We start from the raw sequence: 19,173 nt of genomic DNA on the forward strand, positions 1-19,173 counted from the left end.
CAACACGTAGCATAACAATGGTTACCTTGTTATAACAATAATATGTAAGTTCCATTGTTGTACTAATTAAGCTTAGAATTCTTTAATTCAGGGACCTCTTGGTAATGTATAATGTGGGCCCTCCTCCACACATTCTACAGACACTCTGTGTTCAGTACAGTTCAACAGTCCAGGTCACTACAGTGTTGTGTTCAGTAGTCACTAATGCAGAAACAGCTACAAACTATCAGCTCTCTGCATAAACCGTTGCTTTCATCGGTGTCTTCAGCCAGGTAAAACAGAAACCTACAACCCACAACAGTCTAGGTGATCTTACCAGTAATGCAAGTAGAACAGTGACATCTACAGGTCAGGTGTATAAACCCCACATGCGGTAAATCCAGATCTGTAGTTCAGAGTTTCTAGGATTCCTTAAAACACAGCTGCACTCAACATTTCACCTTTGATCCAATATATTATTCATACTATTCTATGTGCCAAATACAAAACAAGGATGTCTGAAAGGGTAAACACAATTTTAGTTTACTTTTCTCCTGTAGGGCTATCAGTCAAGACTGAGATGCAGCACAGGGTTTCCCAGGCTGCAGTAGGCTCCTTCCCCACTAGGCTCTGAAACGGGGGAAATGGGGACTGGCAAGACTTCCAAACCAGGCAAACCAGGCAGTCCAGTAAAAGTCTAATACTGATCATCGCTATAGCCCCATTAATGACATTTAGATTTAGGTTTATTCAACGGTCAACACTTACAGGTGTAAGAGCCCATAATAACAAATCTGATTTCATTAATTTCTATTGGTTACAGCATTTTGTCCTTTATTTTTCATTTGTTGATAACTGAATTAAGTGCAACTATGGCAACTAGTCATGATTATAAAGCGGGGGAGATGGCAGCGCTCCCAAGACAGGCTGCATCTGATTGACCTCATGGATGCGCAGAGCCTAATTATAAACAGGTTGCACAATTTGCATTCAAAACAGATGCATGGATGTTGGCTTCCAAAACAGTTTGCGCAGAGTGTTCCGTACTAGACTTCTCCACCACATTAAGGTATTCTTCATGGAAAAGACCCTAACCTCTAATTAATAAACAAACATGGTGTGAACCTGGGGGCAGCTGCCCATAAAATGGTTTACACATTTTTAAGAGAACGGGAAAATTGGCAGCGCTCCTGAGCAGGCCACATCTGAAATGACTACCAACAGAGGCGTGCAGAGTCCCCTAGTATTCAAAACTGATGCAAACTGTGCACTAAATCCTAAACTGAAATTAAAATGGAATGCAAGCTTGAAATAACAAATGTGTTCTCGAAAAACTAGTCATGTTTGAAAAAGCGGGAGTGGCTAGAAAGAAAGCATATAAAGGTAAATAAATATCAGAACACAAAGATAGTAAAGAAGACAGGTGTAAAGAAAGTGACTTTGGACCATTAAGGAGTTCTCAGTGCTGTGATTATGCAGTACAAAGGGCACTTGATGATGGCAACTGCTTAACTATCCGGTATAAACAGATAACAGTTGGAAGATTCAGATCTTCACTTATTTAAGTCAAGTACAACTTCCATGACAAAAATATGTTTTCACCAGTGTGCCTTGTCTAGCACAGATACAAATGTATACATTAAAGTAGTTACTTAGTCGTTTGGCTTATCACACATTCCTGTAAGGTCTATGGGGTCAATGTATTGAATCATGAGAGTTACAGCAGTCATTTCCTGCTGTAATATATGGTGTCATCAGTGTAAGTCTCTATAGATTTATCTCGGTATTAAAATTGCAGTGATGAATGAAGCCTTTCAGTTGCATTATTAAAATGATGCAGTAACCTGGAGAAAACAGCATGGCAACAATGCACTAACTGACAGGAGGAAGCACTGCTTGATGCTTCCTCCCATGGGATTGCCACCTACAGGATGGGAATATTTATGCAGAACACTTCAACCAGTGATAATACTTATCACTGCTTTATCAATATTCTGTACCTATAAAGGAAGTTAATAAAGGAAACCATGTGATAAAGCTTATCAGTGCCGTGCTGCTGCTGCTGCTCTTTTATTAACAGTGCAGAAATAAAAGGGATAATGGAGCAATAAGCAACACTTCATTATTGTACTTTTATTAATCTTTCTTCTGTTCTGAAAATACTAATTAGAACTTGAGCACCAAGGCCCTTTAACACTATGTGCAAATAACATTGCAATGCAATGCAATGCAATTACTGGTCCTTCTCAAAAAATTAGCATATTGTGATAAAGTTCATTATTTTCTGTAATGTACTGATATAAACATTAGACTTTCATATATTTTAGATTAAAATACACACAACTGAAGTAGTTCCAGCCTTTTATTGTTTTTCTTATTGATGATTTTGGCATACAGCTCATGAAAACCCAAAATTCCTATCTCAAAAAATTAGCATATTTCATCCGACCAATAAAAGAAAAGTGTTTTTAAAACAAAAAAAAGTCAACCTTCAAATAATTATGTTCAGTTATGCACTCAATACTTGGTCGGGAATCCTTTTGCAGAATTGCCTGCTTCAATGCGACGTGGCATGGAGGCAATCAGCCTGTGGCACTGCTCAGGTGTTATGGAGGCCCAGGATGCTTCGATATCGGCCTTAAGCTCATCCAGAGTGTTGGGTCTTGCGTCTCTCAACTTTCTCTTCACAATATCCCACAGATTCTCTATGGGGTTCAAGTCAGGAGAGTTGGCAGGCCAATTGAGCACAGTAATACCATGGTCAGTAAACCATTTACCAGTGGTTTTGGCACTGTGAGCAGGTGCCAGGTCATGCTGAAAAATGGAATCTTCATCTAATTTTTTGAGATAGGAATTTTGGGTTTTCATGAGCTGAATGCCAAAATCATCAATATTAAAACAATAAAAGGCTTGAACTACTTCAGTTGTGTGTAATGAATCTAAAATATATGAAAGTCTAATGTTTATCAGTACATTACAGAAAATAATGAACTTTATCACAATATGCTAATTTTTTTTTAGAAGGACCTGTATACTCCTACAGGGCTTTCACATCTAGGGCTTGATTCACTAAGACAAATAGCATGCCTTATCAGAGTCAACGTGCCTTATCAGACATAACACGTCTTAATAGAGTAGCATAGCGAGCGCTACGATGTTATGCCTGCTAATTGGCAATGACGAGAGCTCCTGCCCTAAGCCCCTGCTGGTCTAATCACTTTAAAGGAAATTATCCTCGCCCTTTGATTGGCCCAGTAAGCTGCCTGTCAAGTATCCTGTAAGGTGACAGGCAGCCTGTTAGGCCAATTAAAGTGCGGGGATTATGTCCTTCAAAGTGATTGGACCCACAGGGTCTCAGGGCAGGACGAGTGGAGCTCTCGTCATTGCCGTCGTGAATCAAGCCCCTAGTGCGGTGCTGCGCAGTGCAGCGGATTCTGACTCAGTAATGCACAGCATTCTGTATGTTAACAGGGCAATCCGTGTGTTTACAATGGGAGTGAGGCAAACTTTCGTTGAACTGTATGCCTCACTGTATGATCACACCACAACGCTACTGCATAGTGAGACTTTTTGGCTCCGTTGTGTTGCAATTTCATCGCAATGCAACTTACACGGTGTGAAAGGGCCATAATTCTGAGGAATCACTATAGTGAAAGGGCTATAGAAACTGCCAGGCTGGTCTTCTGCCTTTAATGCCTTCTGAGTTACTGAAGCGCCACAAGTATGTTGATGTGGTTCAAAAATCTACAAAAAATATACAGCTTCTCCTGCTTCCTTCATCATTTTCCTTACTCACTCCTGCTTCCTCCATCATTTATCCTTCCTCCCTCTTGCTCTCTCCATCATTTATCCTTCATCCCTCCTGCTTTCTTTATCATTTTCCTTTCTCTCCCCTGCTTCTTCCATCATTTTCCTTCATCCCTCCGGCTTCCTCCATCATTTTCCTTCATCCCTCCTGCTTCCTCCATCCTTTTCCTTCCTCCCTCCTTCTTTCTCCATCATTTTCCTTTCTCCCTCTTGCTTCCTCCATCATTTTCCTTTCTCCCTCTTGCTTCCTCCATCATTTTCCTTCATCCCTCTTGCTTCCTCCATCATTTTCCTTCATCCCTTCTGCTTTCTCCATCATTTTCCTTCATCCCTCCTGCTTCCTCCATCATTTTCCTTCCTCCCTCCTGCTTCCTCCATCACTTTCCTTCCTCTCCCCTGCTTTCTCCATCATCTTCCTTCATCCCTCCTGCTTCCTCCATCATTTTCCTCCCTCCCTCCTGCTGTCTCCGCCATTTTCCTTCCTCCCTCCCACTTCCTCTATCATTTTCCTTCCTCCCTCCCACTTCCTCTATCATTTTCATTCATCCCTCCTGCTTCCTCCATCACTTTCTTTCCTCCCTCCTGCCTCCTCCATAATTTTCCTTTCTCCCTCCAGCTTCCTCCATCATTTTCTTTCCTGCCTCCTGCTTTCTTCATCATTTTCCTTCTTCCCTCCTGCTTCCTCCATCATTTCCCTTCATCCCTCCTGCTTCCTCCATAATTTTCCTTTCTCCCTCCAGCTTTCGCCATTATTTTCCTTTATCCCTCCTGCTTCCTCCATCATTTTCTTTCCTGCCTCCTGTTTTCTTCATCATTTTCCTTCTTCCCTCCTGCTTCCTTCATCATTTTCCTTCCTCCCCACTGCTTCCTTCATCATTTTCCTTCATCTCTCCTGCTTCCTCCATCATTTTCCTTTCTTCCTCCTGCTTCCTCCATCATTTTCTTTCCTCCCTCCTGCTTCCTCCCAGAATCATTTACCTTCATCCCTCCTGCTTCCTCCATCCTTTTCTTTCCCCCTTCCTGCTTTCTCCATCATTTTCCTTTCTCCCTTTTACTTCCTCCATCATTTTCCTTCATCCCTCTTACTTCCTCCATCATTTTCCGTCATCCCTCCTGCTTCCTCCATCATTTTCCTTCCTCCCTCCTGCTTCCTCCATCACTTTCCTTCCTCTCCCCTGCTTCCTCCATCATCTTCCTTCATCCCTCCTGCTTCCTCCATTATTTTCCTCCCTCCCTCCTGCTGTCTCCACCATTTTCCTTCCTCCCTCCCACTTCCTCTATCATTTTTATTCCTCCCTTCTGCTTCCTCCATCATTTTCCTTCTCCCCTCCTGCTTCCTCCATCATTTTCCTTCATCCCTCCTGCTTCCTCCATCAGTTTCTTTCCTTCCTCCTGCCTCCTCCATAATTTTCCTTTCTCCCTCCAGCTTCCTCCAATATTTTCTTTCCTGCCTCCTGCTTTCTTCATCATTTTCCTTCTTCCCTCCTGCTTCCTCCATCATTTTCTTTCATCCCTCCTGCTTCCTCCATCATTTTATTTCCTTCCTCCTGCCTCCTCCATAATTTTCCTTTCTCCCTCCAGCTTTCTCCATCATTTTCCTTTATCCCTCCTGCTTCCTCCATCATTTTCTTTCCTTCCTCCTGCTTCCTCCATAATTTTCCTTTCTCCCTCCAGCTTTCTCCATCATTTTCCTTTATCCCTCCTGCTTCCTCCATCATTTTCTTTCCTGCCTCCTGCTTTCTTCATCATTTTCCTTCTTCCCTCCTGCTTCCTCCATCATTTTCCTTCCTCCCCCCTGCTTCCTTCATCATTTTCCTTCATCTCTCCTGCTTCCTCCATCATTTTACTTTCTTCCTCCTGCTTCCTCCATCATTTTCTTTCCTCCCTCCTGCTTCCTCCCAGAACTAACAGATGGGCATCACACTGCCTCCAAACCTTCCTCATACACACAAAAGTCCCTCACATTGTGTTGGGGTCTCTGGTTGGCATATCAATGTCAATTATGTGAAAAAGGACCAAATGCACAAGAGCATGAGACATGTGCCATCCTTCACCCCGTGTGGAGGGGAACCAGACTGCTATAGCCACTAACTACCCCTCCCATTCTGGTCAGTGGTGGGGGGTAGTCTTATATTAAGCCTTTACACTAATTTTTTCAATGCTATGCATGCATGATGCAGGTTGCTATGCATGGTACAGGTTGCTATGCTTGGTGCAGGATGAGTGGTTGTATAGGTACCAGAGAAACCTGACTTGTGCAAAATGCTGTCATTTCTTGTAAAGTAAGATGTTCTATTTCATTATAGCCTTTTGTATTTGTTTACTGTTTTAGATGGGGGCCTCACACTGTGGCAAAGAGGGAGTTGTAGGAGTTATGGTCATGTAAATTTGGACAACATGCATGCCATTTCATTTGGGTGCCACCATAGCCTCACATTACAAAATCGACTATGACTGGGGGAACTTGGGGGGTCTTAAGAGTTAGGCGTGGGATGGGGGGTTCCTAAGGGTTAGGCTTGGGAAGGTTGTTAAGGTTAAGCGCCCAACAGGGGAGTTTGAGAATAACGTTAGAACATGGTAAAATATTGGTAAAATTACAGATATTCTACAATAGTGGATAATAGAATATCTGTAACATTACCGATATTCTATTACCATTATTTCATGCCCATTTCTACTTGTGGCACTATAATATGTATGCATAGGAGTGGGCTTGCCAGCTTATTACTCAAAAACTCACTGGTTATCTTTATAAGATGCCCAGTGGTGAACTCCATGAAATCCAATTGGCGTGAGAAGCTGCTTGGTTATCTCTGAGAAAAGGAGTAAGAAGGTAGATAAGGAGCCCTTCATAATATTAATTGTGGAACAAGAGAGGAAGAGAAAGATTATTTTTTTTTGGGGGGGGGGGGGACTTGGGCGTTAAGGTTGTATATAAGTCAAAAGACCAGTATGAGAGCCGGACAGATGAATTTGTTTAAAATAATAAGCAGAGTAACCAAGCATCTTGGGGTGACCCAAACCACTTGGAATGTATAGGGGGCTAAAAGAGACTGAAAAGCCCTCCTACTAAAATGCAATGCTTGGTGTAATTTACCTTTTTAAAACAGAAGGAAATTTGCAATAATTCGGCTATGAGTGAACATGGTTACCCACAATGCACCACTACTGAATATGCAAATTATCTCTTTTTGCCCCAGTAAGTGAGGCTAGCATCCAGAACTGCTGGTGTATAGCAAGCCTATAGCTTTAAACTTTGCACAGCCACATCAATCCCACATACAGCCATATCAATCCCTGCCATGTACTGATGAGGACCAAAAGCCCAAAACAGGCTGTCTACTTGTGGGGTTGATGTGGCTGTGTAAAGTTTAAAGAGACACTGAAGCGAGAAAAAAAATATGATATAGTGAATTAGTTGTGTACTATGAATATATACTAGCAGATTAGCAGCAAAGAAAATATTCTCATATTTTTATTTTCAGGTATATAGTGTTTTTTCTAACATTGCATCATTCTATAATATGTGCAGATTACACAACACTCTGCATTCAAAATTATTCTTTCAGAGCAGTCTGTGAACTAATGACATCTCCTCTGGCAGATAAAAAGTAAATAGTCCAGGAACAGTTGAGATAATAAAAGTCAGAAGACAGCCCTCTCCACGACTTTGAAAGTCGTAGAGCTTAATGGCTTGTTTGCATAGAGATAACAACTGGAGTTTCTTAACTCTTCCTGTACTGGAAACAATTAGACTGATGTATCTGATCTTAATGTTTTATTTCTTAGCTGTACTACACATACAAATCATAATATCATCATTTTTTTTCGCTTCAGTGTCTCTTTAAAGCTATAGGCTTGCTATACACCAGCGGTTCTAGATGCTAGCCTTGCTTACATGGGGCAAAAAGAGATAATTTGCATATTCAGTAGTGGTGCATTGTGGGTAACCATGTTCACTTATAGCTGAATTATTGCAAGTTTCCTTCTGTTTTAAGAAGGCAAATTACACCAAGCTTTAAAATAATAAAGATCGCATCCTCCATATGTCCCTTATACGCAGATTCACAGTTCAAATTACAGCGCAGAATTGCTTTAAATAAATATACTGCCATCCAATGACGTATTTGTAAAAGAATAAACCCTGCATAAAGCTAAGCATAAGTGCGGACGTACAATATATGTATGTTCTGTTACACAAGTAAAAACGTTAACAGGCCAACATAAAAACATTAAGGTGGATTTCACGTCTGAACCGACATCCTGCCTAGTCAATCAAGACAGTAAAGCAAACAGCATTATGGTGTTTGTGGGAGACCTGTACACGGACGCCCAGCAACACCACGAAGGACTTTGGCATGGACCGTTATAGGCAACCTACACAGGAAAATGGAACTGAATCCGGTTTCATGCAGTTGCTGTGGCGTAAATTAAAGGATCACTAGCTTAGCGGAATCCTGAGATAGACAGTATCTGTAACTCGTTACTAAACAAACAGCTGATATTGAAAGGAGCATTGCTCTGCATTAGCTCCTAATGGATTCGCTGTTAGAATACGGATGAGATTGGGACAGAGAAGTGTTACGTAGCTGATGGTCAGCCAGATTGATATAAAAACTTTCCTATGAGCGCAATGCTTTATTGACACAGCTAATCCAGAGCAATAAAATGTCCCAAAGTGTCCTAATTAATACTTACAGCTCAACAGCTATAGCTTGTCATGGAACTAAATGTGTTTCTTATCTTTTATGGGACCATTATTGATATCTCTATATCTATGACTGCATCTTCCCATGAAGGCATTCACCTGTGGACTCAAATAGCATTGTTGAAGAATTAATATATGTGGACATGCAAAGAGCCAGCCATGATCACTTATTAAAAGAATATAAAGTGGAACTGTAAGGCCTCGTTCACATCAGGGCCGTTTCTGCGCGCTTTTCACAGCGCATTGCCCTGTGTGTTCTGCAAGGTATTGATTTTCTCATGTAATTAAATGTGCCTTGTTCACATCTATGCGCTGCGCTAAGCTGCGTTGAGCTGCGTTACAAAAACGTAGTGTTGCATGCATTTCTGTGCATTGAGCTGTAAAGTGCAAGAGCAAGTGAATGGGTGCACTTTGTTTTGCATAAAAGCGCATAGAAGCGCTTGCGTTTTTTTACCCCCAATTGAAAAAAAAATTACATTCTCATATGAAGACAAAGCTTTATGGACAACTGCTACTGCTGTAATAAGCAAAACATGCTTTAACCACTTCAGGACTCTGCGTACGCTTAAGTACGCCCCTGAATCCTGAAGTGGATTTCATGAAAACAGCCGCTCGTATGAGCGGCCGTTCCATGTCAGCTCACGGAGGGTGTCTCCGTGAACACCCTGCGAGCCGATCGGCGGCTCGCAGGGTAATTGTAAACACACGGGGAAGATCTTCCCCGGTGTTTACATGTATACGGCGCTGCTGCGCAGCAGCGCCGTAGAGGAGATCGGCGATCCCTGGCCTCTGATTGGCCGGGGATCGCCGGCATCTGATAGGCTAAAGCCTATACCATCAGGCGCAGGATGGAAATCCGTCCTGCGCCGCTCACAGAGGAAGGGAGAGGGAGGGAAGAGGAAGGAGGCCAGGAAGCGCTGCGGAGGGGGGCTTTGAAGAGCCCCCCCCCCGCAAGCGCAAGCAGCCGGCGGCGATCAGACCCCCCCAGCAGGACATCCCCCTAGTGGGGAAAAAAGGGTGGCAGTCTGATCGCCCTGGCTGCCAGCTGATTGGTGCTGCGGGCTGGAGAGCCCACGCAGCACCGATCAGCAAAAAACCCTGTGGTACAGAAGTGGTTAAAAAGTGCACCGCACTATGCACTATGAAACACGCACTAAAGCGCGCACAAACGCATGTGTATTTCATCATGCACTTTTACACGTTTCTCAGTGCACCCAATGTGAACGAGGCCTAACTGTTTTGTTTATTCAGAACTTATACACCACTGGCGGGGAAGGGGAGGGAGTGCGGGGGAAAGGGTGGTGTTAAACCTTATATCCAAAATCAATACTTTCCAAACCAAATTGTTCTTTTTCCAGATGGCTTGTTGCAGAAAATGCTAAACATCCAAGATCTGTCGCCCAGCACTCTCTGATACCCGTGAGCAGAGCATGTGCTTGGGGCCTTGTGGGTGTCCACCTCCCACCTTCTTTGACCTATCTTCACTTCAGCTTACCAAAAATGCCATCTACTACCTTGCCTAGGACCCCATTACATCTTAATCCATCTCTCCCTATGGGGAGCTTATAGTGTACCAGGCAGTGCTTCCTTGATGTTAGAACAGGTAAAATTGTCATGTGCTGTCTGTGCAAAATTCCGTTTTTTCATGCATCGGGCCCACTGTATTTTCTGATTATTTTTCCACATAATCATCTACTTTATTTGAACATTTATCATATCTTATTACAAGGTTTTTAATCCCCTTGTTGTAACAGGATCATACTCCTCACCTCTGGGTTAGAGGACTTGAGGGGGGCTTATTTCTCATTACGTTCTAGAATACGTAAGCTATTTTTGCCATTTTCTTTATTTTTATCTATCAGTTTAAAGCATACCTGAAGTGATATTTGGGATGATAAGATAAACATATTCACATATAGTACTATGCCTACTAAGAAATTGTCAGGCGTCAATTTCTGGTTTCCAAAAAAAGTTTAGTTGTTATCTATGTAAAAGAGCTTGTTGACAGTCTGTCAAATTCTGTCGGGTTTCCTGAACAGTGAATAGAAGCCAAAACAGCTGAGAAACAGTGAGAGAACTATTCTAATGAACTTTTACTGCAGAAAAGTTTAAAGGTTCGTTAGTTCTGTACCATTTTCAGCTAAGCAACAGCTGTGACAGTCTGATGCAACCTTAAAATTAAAGTTATAGAACTGAACATAAAAAATTAGACTATGAGTCCATAGTACTAATACTCTATTTATTATCCATATTACACATGCAATTCATTATCTATTAAGTTTATTTCCCTTCAGGTTTGCTTTGAAGTAATTGCCACCAGTTTTCTCCTGTCTTCATTATGTACAACCAATACACTGTTACACTGCTTAAAGAGAGCCCGAGGTGGGCTCTTAAAACGAAACGAAACAAAAAAAAACTAGGCTACCTAGGGCTGAGCGGATCAGGTAGCTGCCAAAATTGACGCTCTCTGCCGCTTTTGTGGGCTGCACTGGCCCACTTTCACTTTCGTGACCACTGGGTCATGACACTGGAAAGAGAGATTGATTCTCTGTGACAGTGTGCAGGGAGGCCGGGGAGTGGCAGGGGGCATGGCCAGGGAGAAAGCACTGACCGATGGCAGCTCTGGAAACCCTGCAGGAATGGCATTTTGAACAGGGAATACCTCTCCCACAGGTTTACCCTCCAAGATAACGACAAGTATTGTCGCTAATTTCTGGGGTTGATTGTGCAGCGGTGGGGGAGCAGAGAGCGGGGGTGGGGGACACAAAGGCATGTCATGCGGCAGAGAACATGCCCCTTTGTCCCATCTCACCCCCCCCCCCCCCCCTCAGGAACCGCCTCAAGTTCTCTTCAAAAAATACATAGAATAAACAAAAGGGGCAAATATTCAAAGTGTAAAAATAAACTTTACCCATCTTCAGTTAGTTAACAGATTAAAAGACTTAAAAATTAATTTATACATCTGCCAATTCCAAGAATAAAACAAATACATGATAATGATATTAGCCAAGCATAAACTTTACTTACCCAGCCCCATATGGCTATTCGAGTTTCATCAATGAATCCCATTTCAATAAATTTTCTGAAATGTCAAAAGTCTGGTGTTCAGTTATATTTATTACATATAGTCACTACAGTTGATCAAAGAGATGTTAAGAATACAAATTTAAAGCAAACAAAAAAGAGAGATAGTAACCTTAACGGGGCACTACAGTGAAAAACTGTAAAATTTAAAATATGTGCAAACATATACAGATGAGTACATTTTTTCCTGAGTAAAATGAGCCATAAATTACATTTCTCCTATGTTGCTGTCCCTTACAGTAGGCAGTAGAAATATGACAGAAGTGGCAGGTCCATCTCTTCATAGGGGATTCTCAGCAAGGCTTTTATTCTTTATAAAGATATAGTTTTTTGGCAGTTGGACAGAGCAACTGCGATTCACTAAGTGCTTTTGAAAAAAAATATATCCCTGAGAATCCCCTAAAAAGAGATAGACTAGTCCAAAACCTGTCACTTCTGTCAGATTTCTTCTACCTACTGTAAGTGACCGCAACATAGGAGAAAAGTAATTTATGGCTCATTTTACTCTGGGAAAAAAATGTACTTCTTATTTGTATAAGTTTGCACATATTTTAAATTTTACATCCTCCAGAAGTTACCCCCCCACCCCACCCCCGTCTCCCTGTATTTACCTGTTCCAGCGCTGTGTCTTCCCAAAGGTCACCACATAGCAGTGCAGTAGCATGGCCCTTCAAGAGAGAAAACTGAGCCCAGTTGGGCCCGTGCCTGAGCTGGCGACAAGGGCTTGACAATGGTTTTTGGGAGGAAACAGTGCTGAAACAGGTTAGTGAAGGTGGATGGGGAAAGCCTTTGGCTTACCCAGTGGCTTCCCTCTTGACAAGACACAAAAGATTTATATCACGCTTTTCTCCTGGCGAACTCAAAGTGTCAGAGTTGCAGTCACTAAGACGCACTGTATAGGTAGTAATAGTGTAAGGGAATCTTGCCCAAGGTCACCTTATTGAATAAGTGCCAGCTTACTGATATGCTTTGTTAGAAGCAGAACCCTAAACCAGTACACTCTCCAGCCTCTCTCTATTGAAGTGAGAACCCATGTAGGGCACTTTTTTAGCTACAGGTACACTTTAATGCAAATTGTATGATGCTTGAAATGCACTTGACCGATTTAATTGTCCCAGTTCCAATCTGCATACAATGTAATCTCTAATCATCACACTTTTTTTCTTAAAAATTAGTGCAGATACATCAAATTTTTACAAAGCCACATCTTTAATATGTTCAATAATTTAACCATTTATGCCACGTGGACGTGAGCCTCACGTCCGCAGCGGCAGCTGCTACAGCTGTAGAGACGCGCTAGTCACGTCCCTGCAGTTTGGGGTGCTTTGCGGGCGATTGTGCTGGCAGATGCCCATGATCGCGATGTTGCTGGGAGCAGGGGGGATTGGCTGCAGGGGGCAAGAGTCCTATGTCCCAATCCGTACATGTCCGCCGAGAATAAACACTGTATTTGTTCAAAAACAGGGTTTATTCTTAAATAGAGCCACCGCGCATCCTTCGGACGCCGCTTTCTGCCGCCGATAGTTAAATTTATGAATGGGAACAAAGTTCCCATTCATTAATCTCCCCGCAGGTCACCCGTGATCACAGGCTTCCATTGAAGCCTGCGTCACTTCCCTAGTTACAGTGTAGCAACAAATTGTTTCCTTTGTAGCATACTTATACGCTAATAGGATTTGCTCAGCAGGAACATCTTGTGGCCAAATAGTAAAATTACACCTACTGACTTTAGGGAATAAAAAAAATTGAATATTTATGTCAAGAGGGCATATTATTATAAATGTCTGGACTAAAAATTATCAAAAACAAATGTTTGCTTTTTTAAAACAGAAAGAATTTGTGATAATTCAGGTTGGAGTGAGCTTGAGATGTCTCCCAGGGCATCACTGCTGCACTGGGAGACATCTAAAGCTCACTCCAACCTGAATTATCACAAATTCTTTCTGTTTTAAGAAAGCAAACTTTTGTTTTTCTTAGTATTTTAGTAAGGGGGCTTTTAGGACCATTGTAGCCCCTCTCACATTACAATGAGTTCTGTTTCACCATCAGCTTGCTGGTTAGTCTGGAGGAAAACTTAGCGATGGATGTAAAACTGAAAAAAATTACCTTTATTTCCAAATAAAATATTGTCACCATACATTATACTAGGGATATAATTTTAACGTTGCAATAACCGAGACAAATGGGCAAATAAAATGTATGGATTTTAATTACGGTAGCACGTGGTATTTTAAAACTATAATGGCCGAAAACTGAGAAATAATGATTTTTTTCATTTTTTTTCTTAATTATTCCTGTTAAAATGCATTTAGAATAAAATAATTCTAAACATAATGTACCACCTAAAGAAGGCCTAATTGGTGGCGGAAAAAAAACAATGTATAGATGTTTTCTTTGTGATAAGTAGTGATAAAGTTATTGGGGAATGAAAGGGAGGAGCGCCGAAATGGTAAAATTCCTCTCGTCCATAAGGTGAAAAATACCTGTAGGCTGAAATGGTTAAATTATACAGATTTTATACTGAACCTGTTAGATCACCAAAAGTGGCCAGACTAACAAAACAAACATTTTTACAAGGATATTACCTCAAAAAATAAGAACTCTGGAAACCAGAAAATAGTCTTATTTTGTCAAGAAAGGACCTTTAATAGTGAAAAATGTGTCCATTCAATGACATTTAATGGGCAAATGCGGCACACCAAAGTATTAAAGACTCGTATTTTTTTATTTTTAGGCGACAACGCCAGCTTGTTTCAGGTGGCTCATAGATAATAGATAAACTATAAAGCAGCTCATAGATTAACTATACTATAGGTATATGATTGCAAAACATCTGGACAAAATCAAGCCCGGTTCAAACAGACACCATGTGCAAACAGAGGATGGTGACAGAGGATGGTCACCATCCTCCTTTGGAACATGATGTCCGTTTGCGGTTTCAGTTCCTGTTTACACTTAGGTGGGCATTCTTGGCTGGATTTCGTCCAGATGTTTTGCCATCATTTACCTATAGTATAGTTTATCGATGAGCTGCTTTGCAGATCTATATTGTATTTTTTAGGGCCTGAAGAAGATTTATTCAGCCTGAAACAAGCCAACGTTGTCGCCTAAAAAGAAAAAATACAAGTCTCTAACATGTTAAATGTCATTTGGATGGATACATTTTTCACCATTAAAAGGCCTGTCAATGATTGCAATTTTGAATATTAAAGACAAAATAAAGCTATTTTCTGGATTCCGGAGTTCTACTTATTTTTGACGTAATATCCTTGTAAAAATTCTTGTGTCTGATTGGTGTTGTGTCTATCCATCTATCTATCTAGAGCGTAAGAGAAAGCAATGTGCATTTAAATGAAATACAGCATCAAGCTGCTTGATAAGTTCTGTATTATGTTACTTTTAATTAAATTCAGTTATCCTTCTTCTCCTTAAAGTTCACATTCCAGGTCTGTAATCCTTTCCCTTTAATAGCTTCCATCTGTTTTCAGCCATTCTCTGATCCTAAAGGTTCTGTGTTTACTCCGTAAAGAGTGGTTCTGTGACCTGAGGGACCATTAACCACCAAGTGATGAAATCTGCCCAATCCGTGTGACGTTACAGCTTGCTTAAGAATGCTGGAGCTGGATCATGTTAAATGGGAAACAATGGTGTATTCATTGGTGGTAAACCTGATACAAATATGTGTTATTATCACAAGTGAAACGCGTGGATTTATTTAATACTTTAGGTCCGTAAATCTCAAACACCCCAACATATGGGTGACTGATAATGTGCACTGACAGAAAACAGATTTATTTCTACAGTGAGCCAACAAGAGTACAGAAGCCCAAACAATGGTTTGTATTATACTTAGACATGAATGTGCAGCTGTTATGTGATTTTTGTTTTTAATTTGATATACTTTTAAAGTCAAACTCCAGGCATTAGAGCTGACAGCCCATGTTAAAGGGTACCTGAGATGGCATAAAAGGAAGAAATTAAACATAACTGGGACTTCCTCCAGCCCCCTCCCCCCCTCCTTTCAGGCTGATCGGTCCCTTGCTCTCCTTCTGCGCCACCTGGATCCTCTGCAATTTTCCCCGGAAAGTCCAGGGAGTACCACGCATGTGCAGTCCGGCCATGTGCGCTCCCCAGTTGCACACCCGTGGCTGGGAGCATACTGTGCTGCACAGGCGCAGAACGCACTCGTTCATGGGAGCGCAGCAGGGGCACGCGTGGCTCTGTGCAGATTTAGAATATTCAGAAATATGTTACATCTGTCTTTAAGCTGCATAATCTTTCCCAACTTCTCCAACGTCAGTTTCCCAGCTCAGATGCTATCTGATACTGGTCAGGAAAGATCAGGCCAAATGCAACATAATCAGGATTTACAGCTTAAAATAGCTTAAAGGATACCACAGTCGAAAAAAAAGTTTGCAGCAGTGTGTGGGGGGTTAAAATTACATACCGTTAGCCAGTCCTGCCCCCTCCGTCTGCCGCCGTTAGTCTCCTACAAGTCCCGGTGCCCGGCGACTTGATTGACCCCCCACCTGGACATACTGCGCCCTGTGCGCGCAGTATGTCCTCCCCTCTTAACTTCGGGCCGGCGCATGGTTAGCATGTGACGCTAAGTGTAATGGAGCGCACACGCAGCGCAGGGGAGGCAGAGGAATGAACGTGCTTCTGAGCCGATCGCTATGCGCCAGCCAGAAGTGAAGAGGGGAGGACATACTGCGCGCAAAGGGCGCAGTATGTCCGGGTGGGGGGGGTCAATCAAGTCGCCGGGCACCGGGACTTATAGGAGACTAATGGCGGCAGACGGAGGGGGCAGGACTGGCTAACGGTATGTAATTTTAACCCCCCACACACTGCTGCAAACTTTTTTTTCGACTGTGGTATCCTTTAAGTGTTTAGGTGATTCTCACCTATGATAGGAATTAAGCCCAGATAGGAAAGGAATGGTAAGTATTTTGCTCATGGTTCATTATTTGAGTGTAGTAGAGGATAGTTATGCCCCTGTTGGTGGATGATGTCACTTCATAGTTCTGGTGGCCCTCAGGTGACAAAAGAACTGAAATCACAGTCTCTATCTCCCATTGTTATTCCACAGCACAAACATGACAGTCTTTTGGGTTTTTTGGGTTATTTTTAGCACTTTCTGCAGGATTGTTGTTACATTTTGTGTGCAGTTCCTACTGTTAAGTATTTATCATACCTAGTGGACAGTGTTTAGAATTTTCCTGAGTTCACAGGAAAGTTCTAAACATATATACAGTACATCTATGGAATGCACTTAATTGCTTCACATGTGCAACAGGGATATACAGTAAAACCTCGTATTGAGAGTAACTTGGTTTAAGAGCGCTTTGCAATACAAGCAAAAATGATTGTGAAATTTTGACTTGATATACAAGCAGTGTCTTAATATACAAGCAAAAAAAAAAGTATACATGCGTCACGTCATCACAACTGAGCCGATAGTTCTTCTCCCTTTTGCTTCGCAGGGTTGTACTTAATTGTACTTAATCTAAATGTAGAGACAGTGCTAGGCCACATTTCCATGAAATCCTCAAAAGTAACTGTCATTGGAAAGGTTCCTTGTTAAAGCCACAGACACACACACAAAAAAAAGGTTGGGGTGAACCAACAGATGGCAATGTTTCGGTTAGTTATAACAAAAGTCTTGTTTACATTTTAATTTTATACTTTTTTACTATAACTGTTCTTGGATTGTGGAACAAATCACCTGGGTTTCCATTAATTCTTAGGGGGAAATTTGCGTTGATAAAAGAGTGCTTTGGATTACACGTGAATTACAAGCGCGTTTCCGGAATGAATTATGCTCGGAAACCAAGGATCCACTGTATTTAATGGATATAATTGCTTTTCTGTATCTATTTTCCTTTCCTTCTTGTCCTTCAAAAACACACAGGTAGTGGCAAACATGATCATTTTCATTTTATCATGATTTTTGAGAAAGTGTCACATTTTTGCAAAATTCCATGGGCCTTGGAAAATGTATTTTCACCAAATGCATTGAAATCAATGGGCATGAGAAAACACACTTTTCTGCAGATAAGTAAATATGCAAAACTTTATGGGCATGTATGTAAAAACCCATTTTCATCAAATGTATTGAAACCAAGGGGCATGAGAAAAATCATTTTCACGAAAGTTGGTGTATTGCTAAAAAATCCTTCGAATTTGGGGGCTGTGTGGCCAAGATCAGAAAACATTACAGAATATAATAGACCTTAGAGTGGATATTATTAACATATGAGAGTACAAATAAGATTGTGTAACTTTTTACCTTGTTTTGGTGCCACTTAGGTGAACTTGGGGTGTAGACTCTTTAAGGTAATCTGGTTACTATGGCTATTATTTCTAATTTTGTTGGTCCCAGTTTGTGGGCCATTATACTTTAATTTTATTTTCTAATTGTATTGTTTTTTTATAGCACATGTAATTGTCATAATGTCAGTTCCAAGCTATGCAAAGGCTAGCTAGTAAATCGACTGTATTAGCTACAAATTGCTATGTGAGTGCTGTTTCTTTTTTCAGTCTTTCTTTTATCTATATTATTCCAAAAACTGTAGATGGTTATAAGTTGTTAGTTTAATATGCTGGTTTGTCTGAATGTTTTACACAATAAAAAAAAACAAAAAAACATATTTTTGCAAAATATTTGAGTCGAGCAAAAATGGAAATATATGAAAATTCAAGCTCATCTCTACCGACAGCCATGTTGCAGTGCCAAACAAATGAGTTCCAATGTCGGCATAATTGCCGTTCGCAAGATTTGTTTGATATAATTTTAGCATATATCTGAAAGAAACACTAGAGGTTTGTAACGATATGATGTCGTAGCTCAGATGTCTGATTAAATAGTGATCTGCAGAATCACCAACAATGCAGACGCTATACCTGATTATGTGCGATTTGCAGAATCACCAATAATACTAGTATAGCAGACAAAGAGCTGAGTGTGTAGTGATTTGGTGCAACTGTAACTTTAATAGTTAAATGAGACCTCACCAGAGGGGCTGGTGAGGTATATCAGTACACTGACCGTGCACTAGGGTACAAGCTCCAGCAAGCTGGAGAACAATACTGAAGAGGCTGAATCTCCCAAGGAGCGGGTGATTCACAGTGTACTGCAGCCGAGCGAACCACTTCACCAGAGGAACTGGTGGAGTTCACACCTCACCAGTGGCGAGGGCCCACCGGTGAGTAGAATGGTCAGGCAGGCAAGGTTCGGCAACAGAGAGGTAAATATCGGTACAGAATCGTGAGGCAGGAGAGTAATCGGTAATCAGGCAGAGATTCAGCAACAGGAAGGTACGTATCAGTACAGAATCGTGAGACAAGAGAGTAATCGGTATTCAGGCAGGGGTTCAGCAACGAGAAGGCAGATAGGCAAAAGTACAGGAACAGAAAGCAGGATCAGAGTCAGAGTAATAGCCAGGAGTCAGGGGCGTAGCAATAGGGGGTGCAGAGGTAGCGACCGCATCGGGGCCCTTGGGCCAGAGGGGCCCCGAGTGGCCCTCCCTCAACTGCAGTATTAGCTCTCTATTGGTCCTGTGCTCATAATAATCACTTCTACAGATACTTTGAAC

The 19,173-nt window shown here is 41.6% G+C and overlaps 1 protein-coding gene across 1 annotated transcript in view; it reads right to left on the bottom strand.

The window, feature by feature from the left end:
- Positions 1-19,173, bottom strand: part of FAP (fibroblast activation protein alpha) — a 137,308-nt gene that overhangs the window by 20,110 nt on the left and 98,025 nt on the right. Inside the window, exon 21 of the mRNA XM_068245675.1 lies at positions 11,522-11,576. Coding sequence (XP_068101776.1) covers positions 11,522-11,576 — 55 coding nt within the window. The remainder of the gene's footprint in view (positions 1-11,521; positions 11,577-19,173) is intronic.

Source organism: Hyperolius riggenbachi, chromosome 7 (assembly GCF_040937935.1).
Source record: "Hyperolius riggenbachi isolate aHypRig1 chromosome 7, aHypRig1.pri, whole genome shotgun sequence".
Classification (NCBI taxonomy): Eukaryota; Metazoa; Chordata; class Amphibia; order Anura; family Hyperoliidae; genus Hyperolius; species Hyperolius riggenbachi.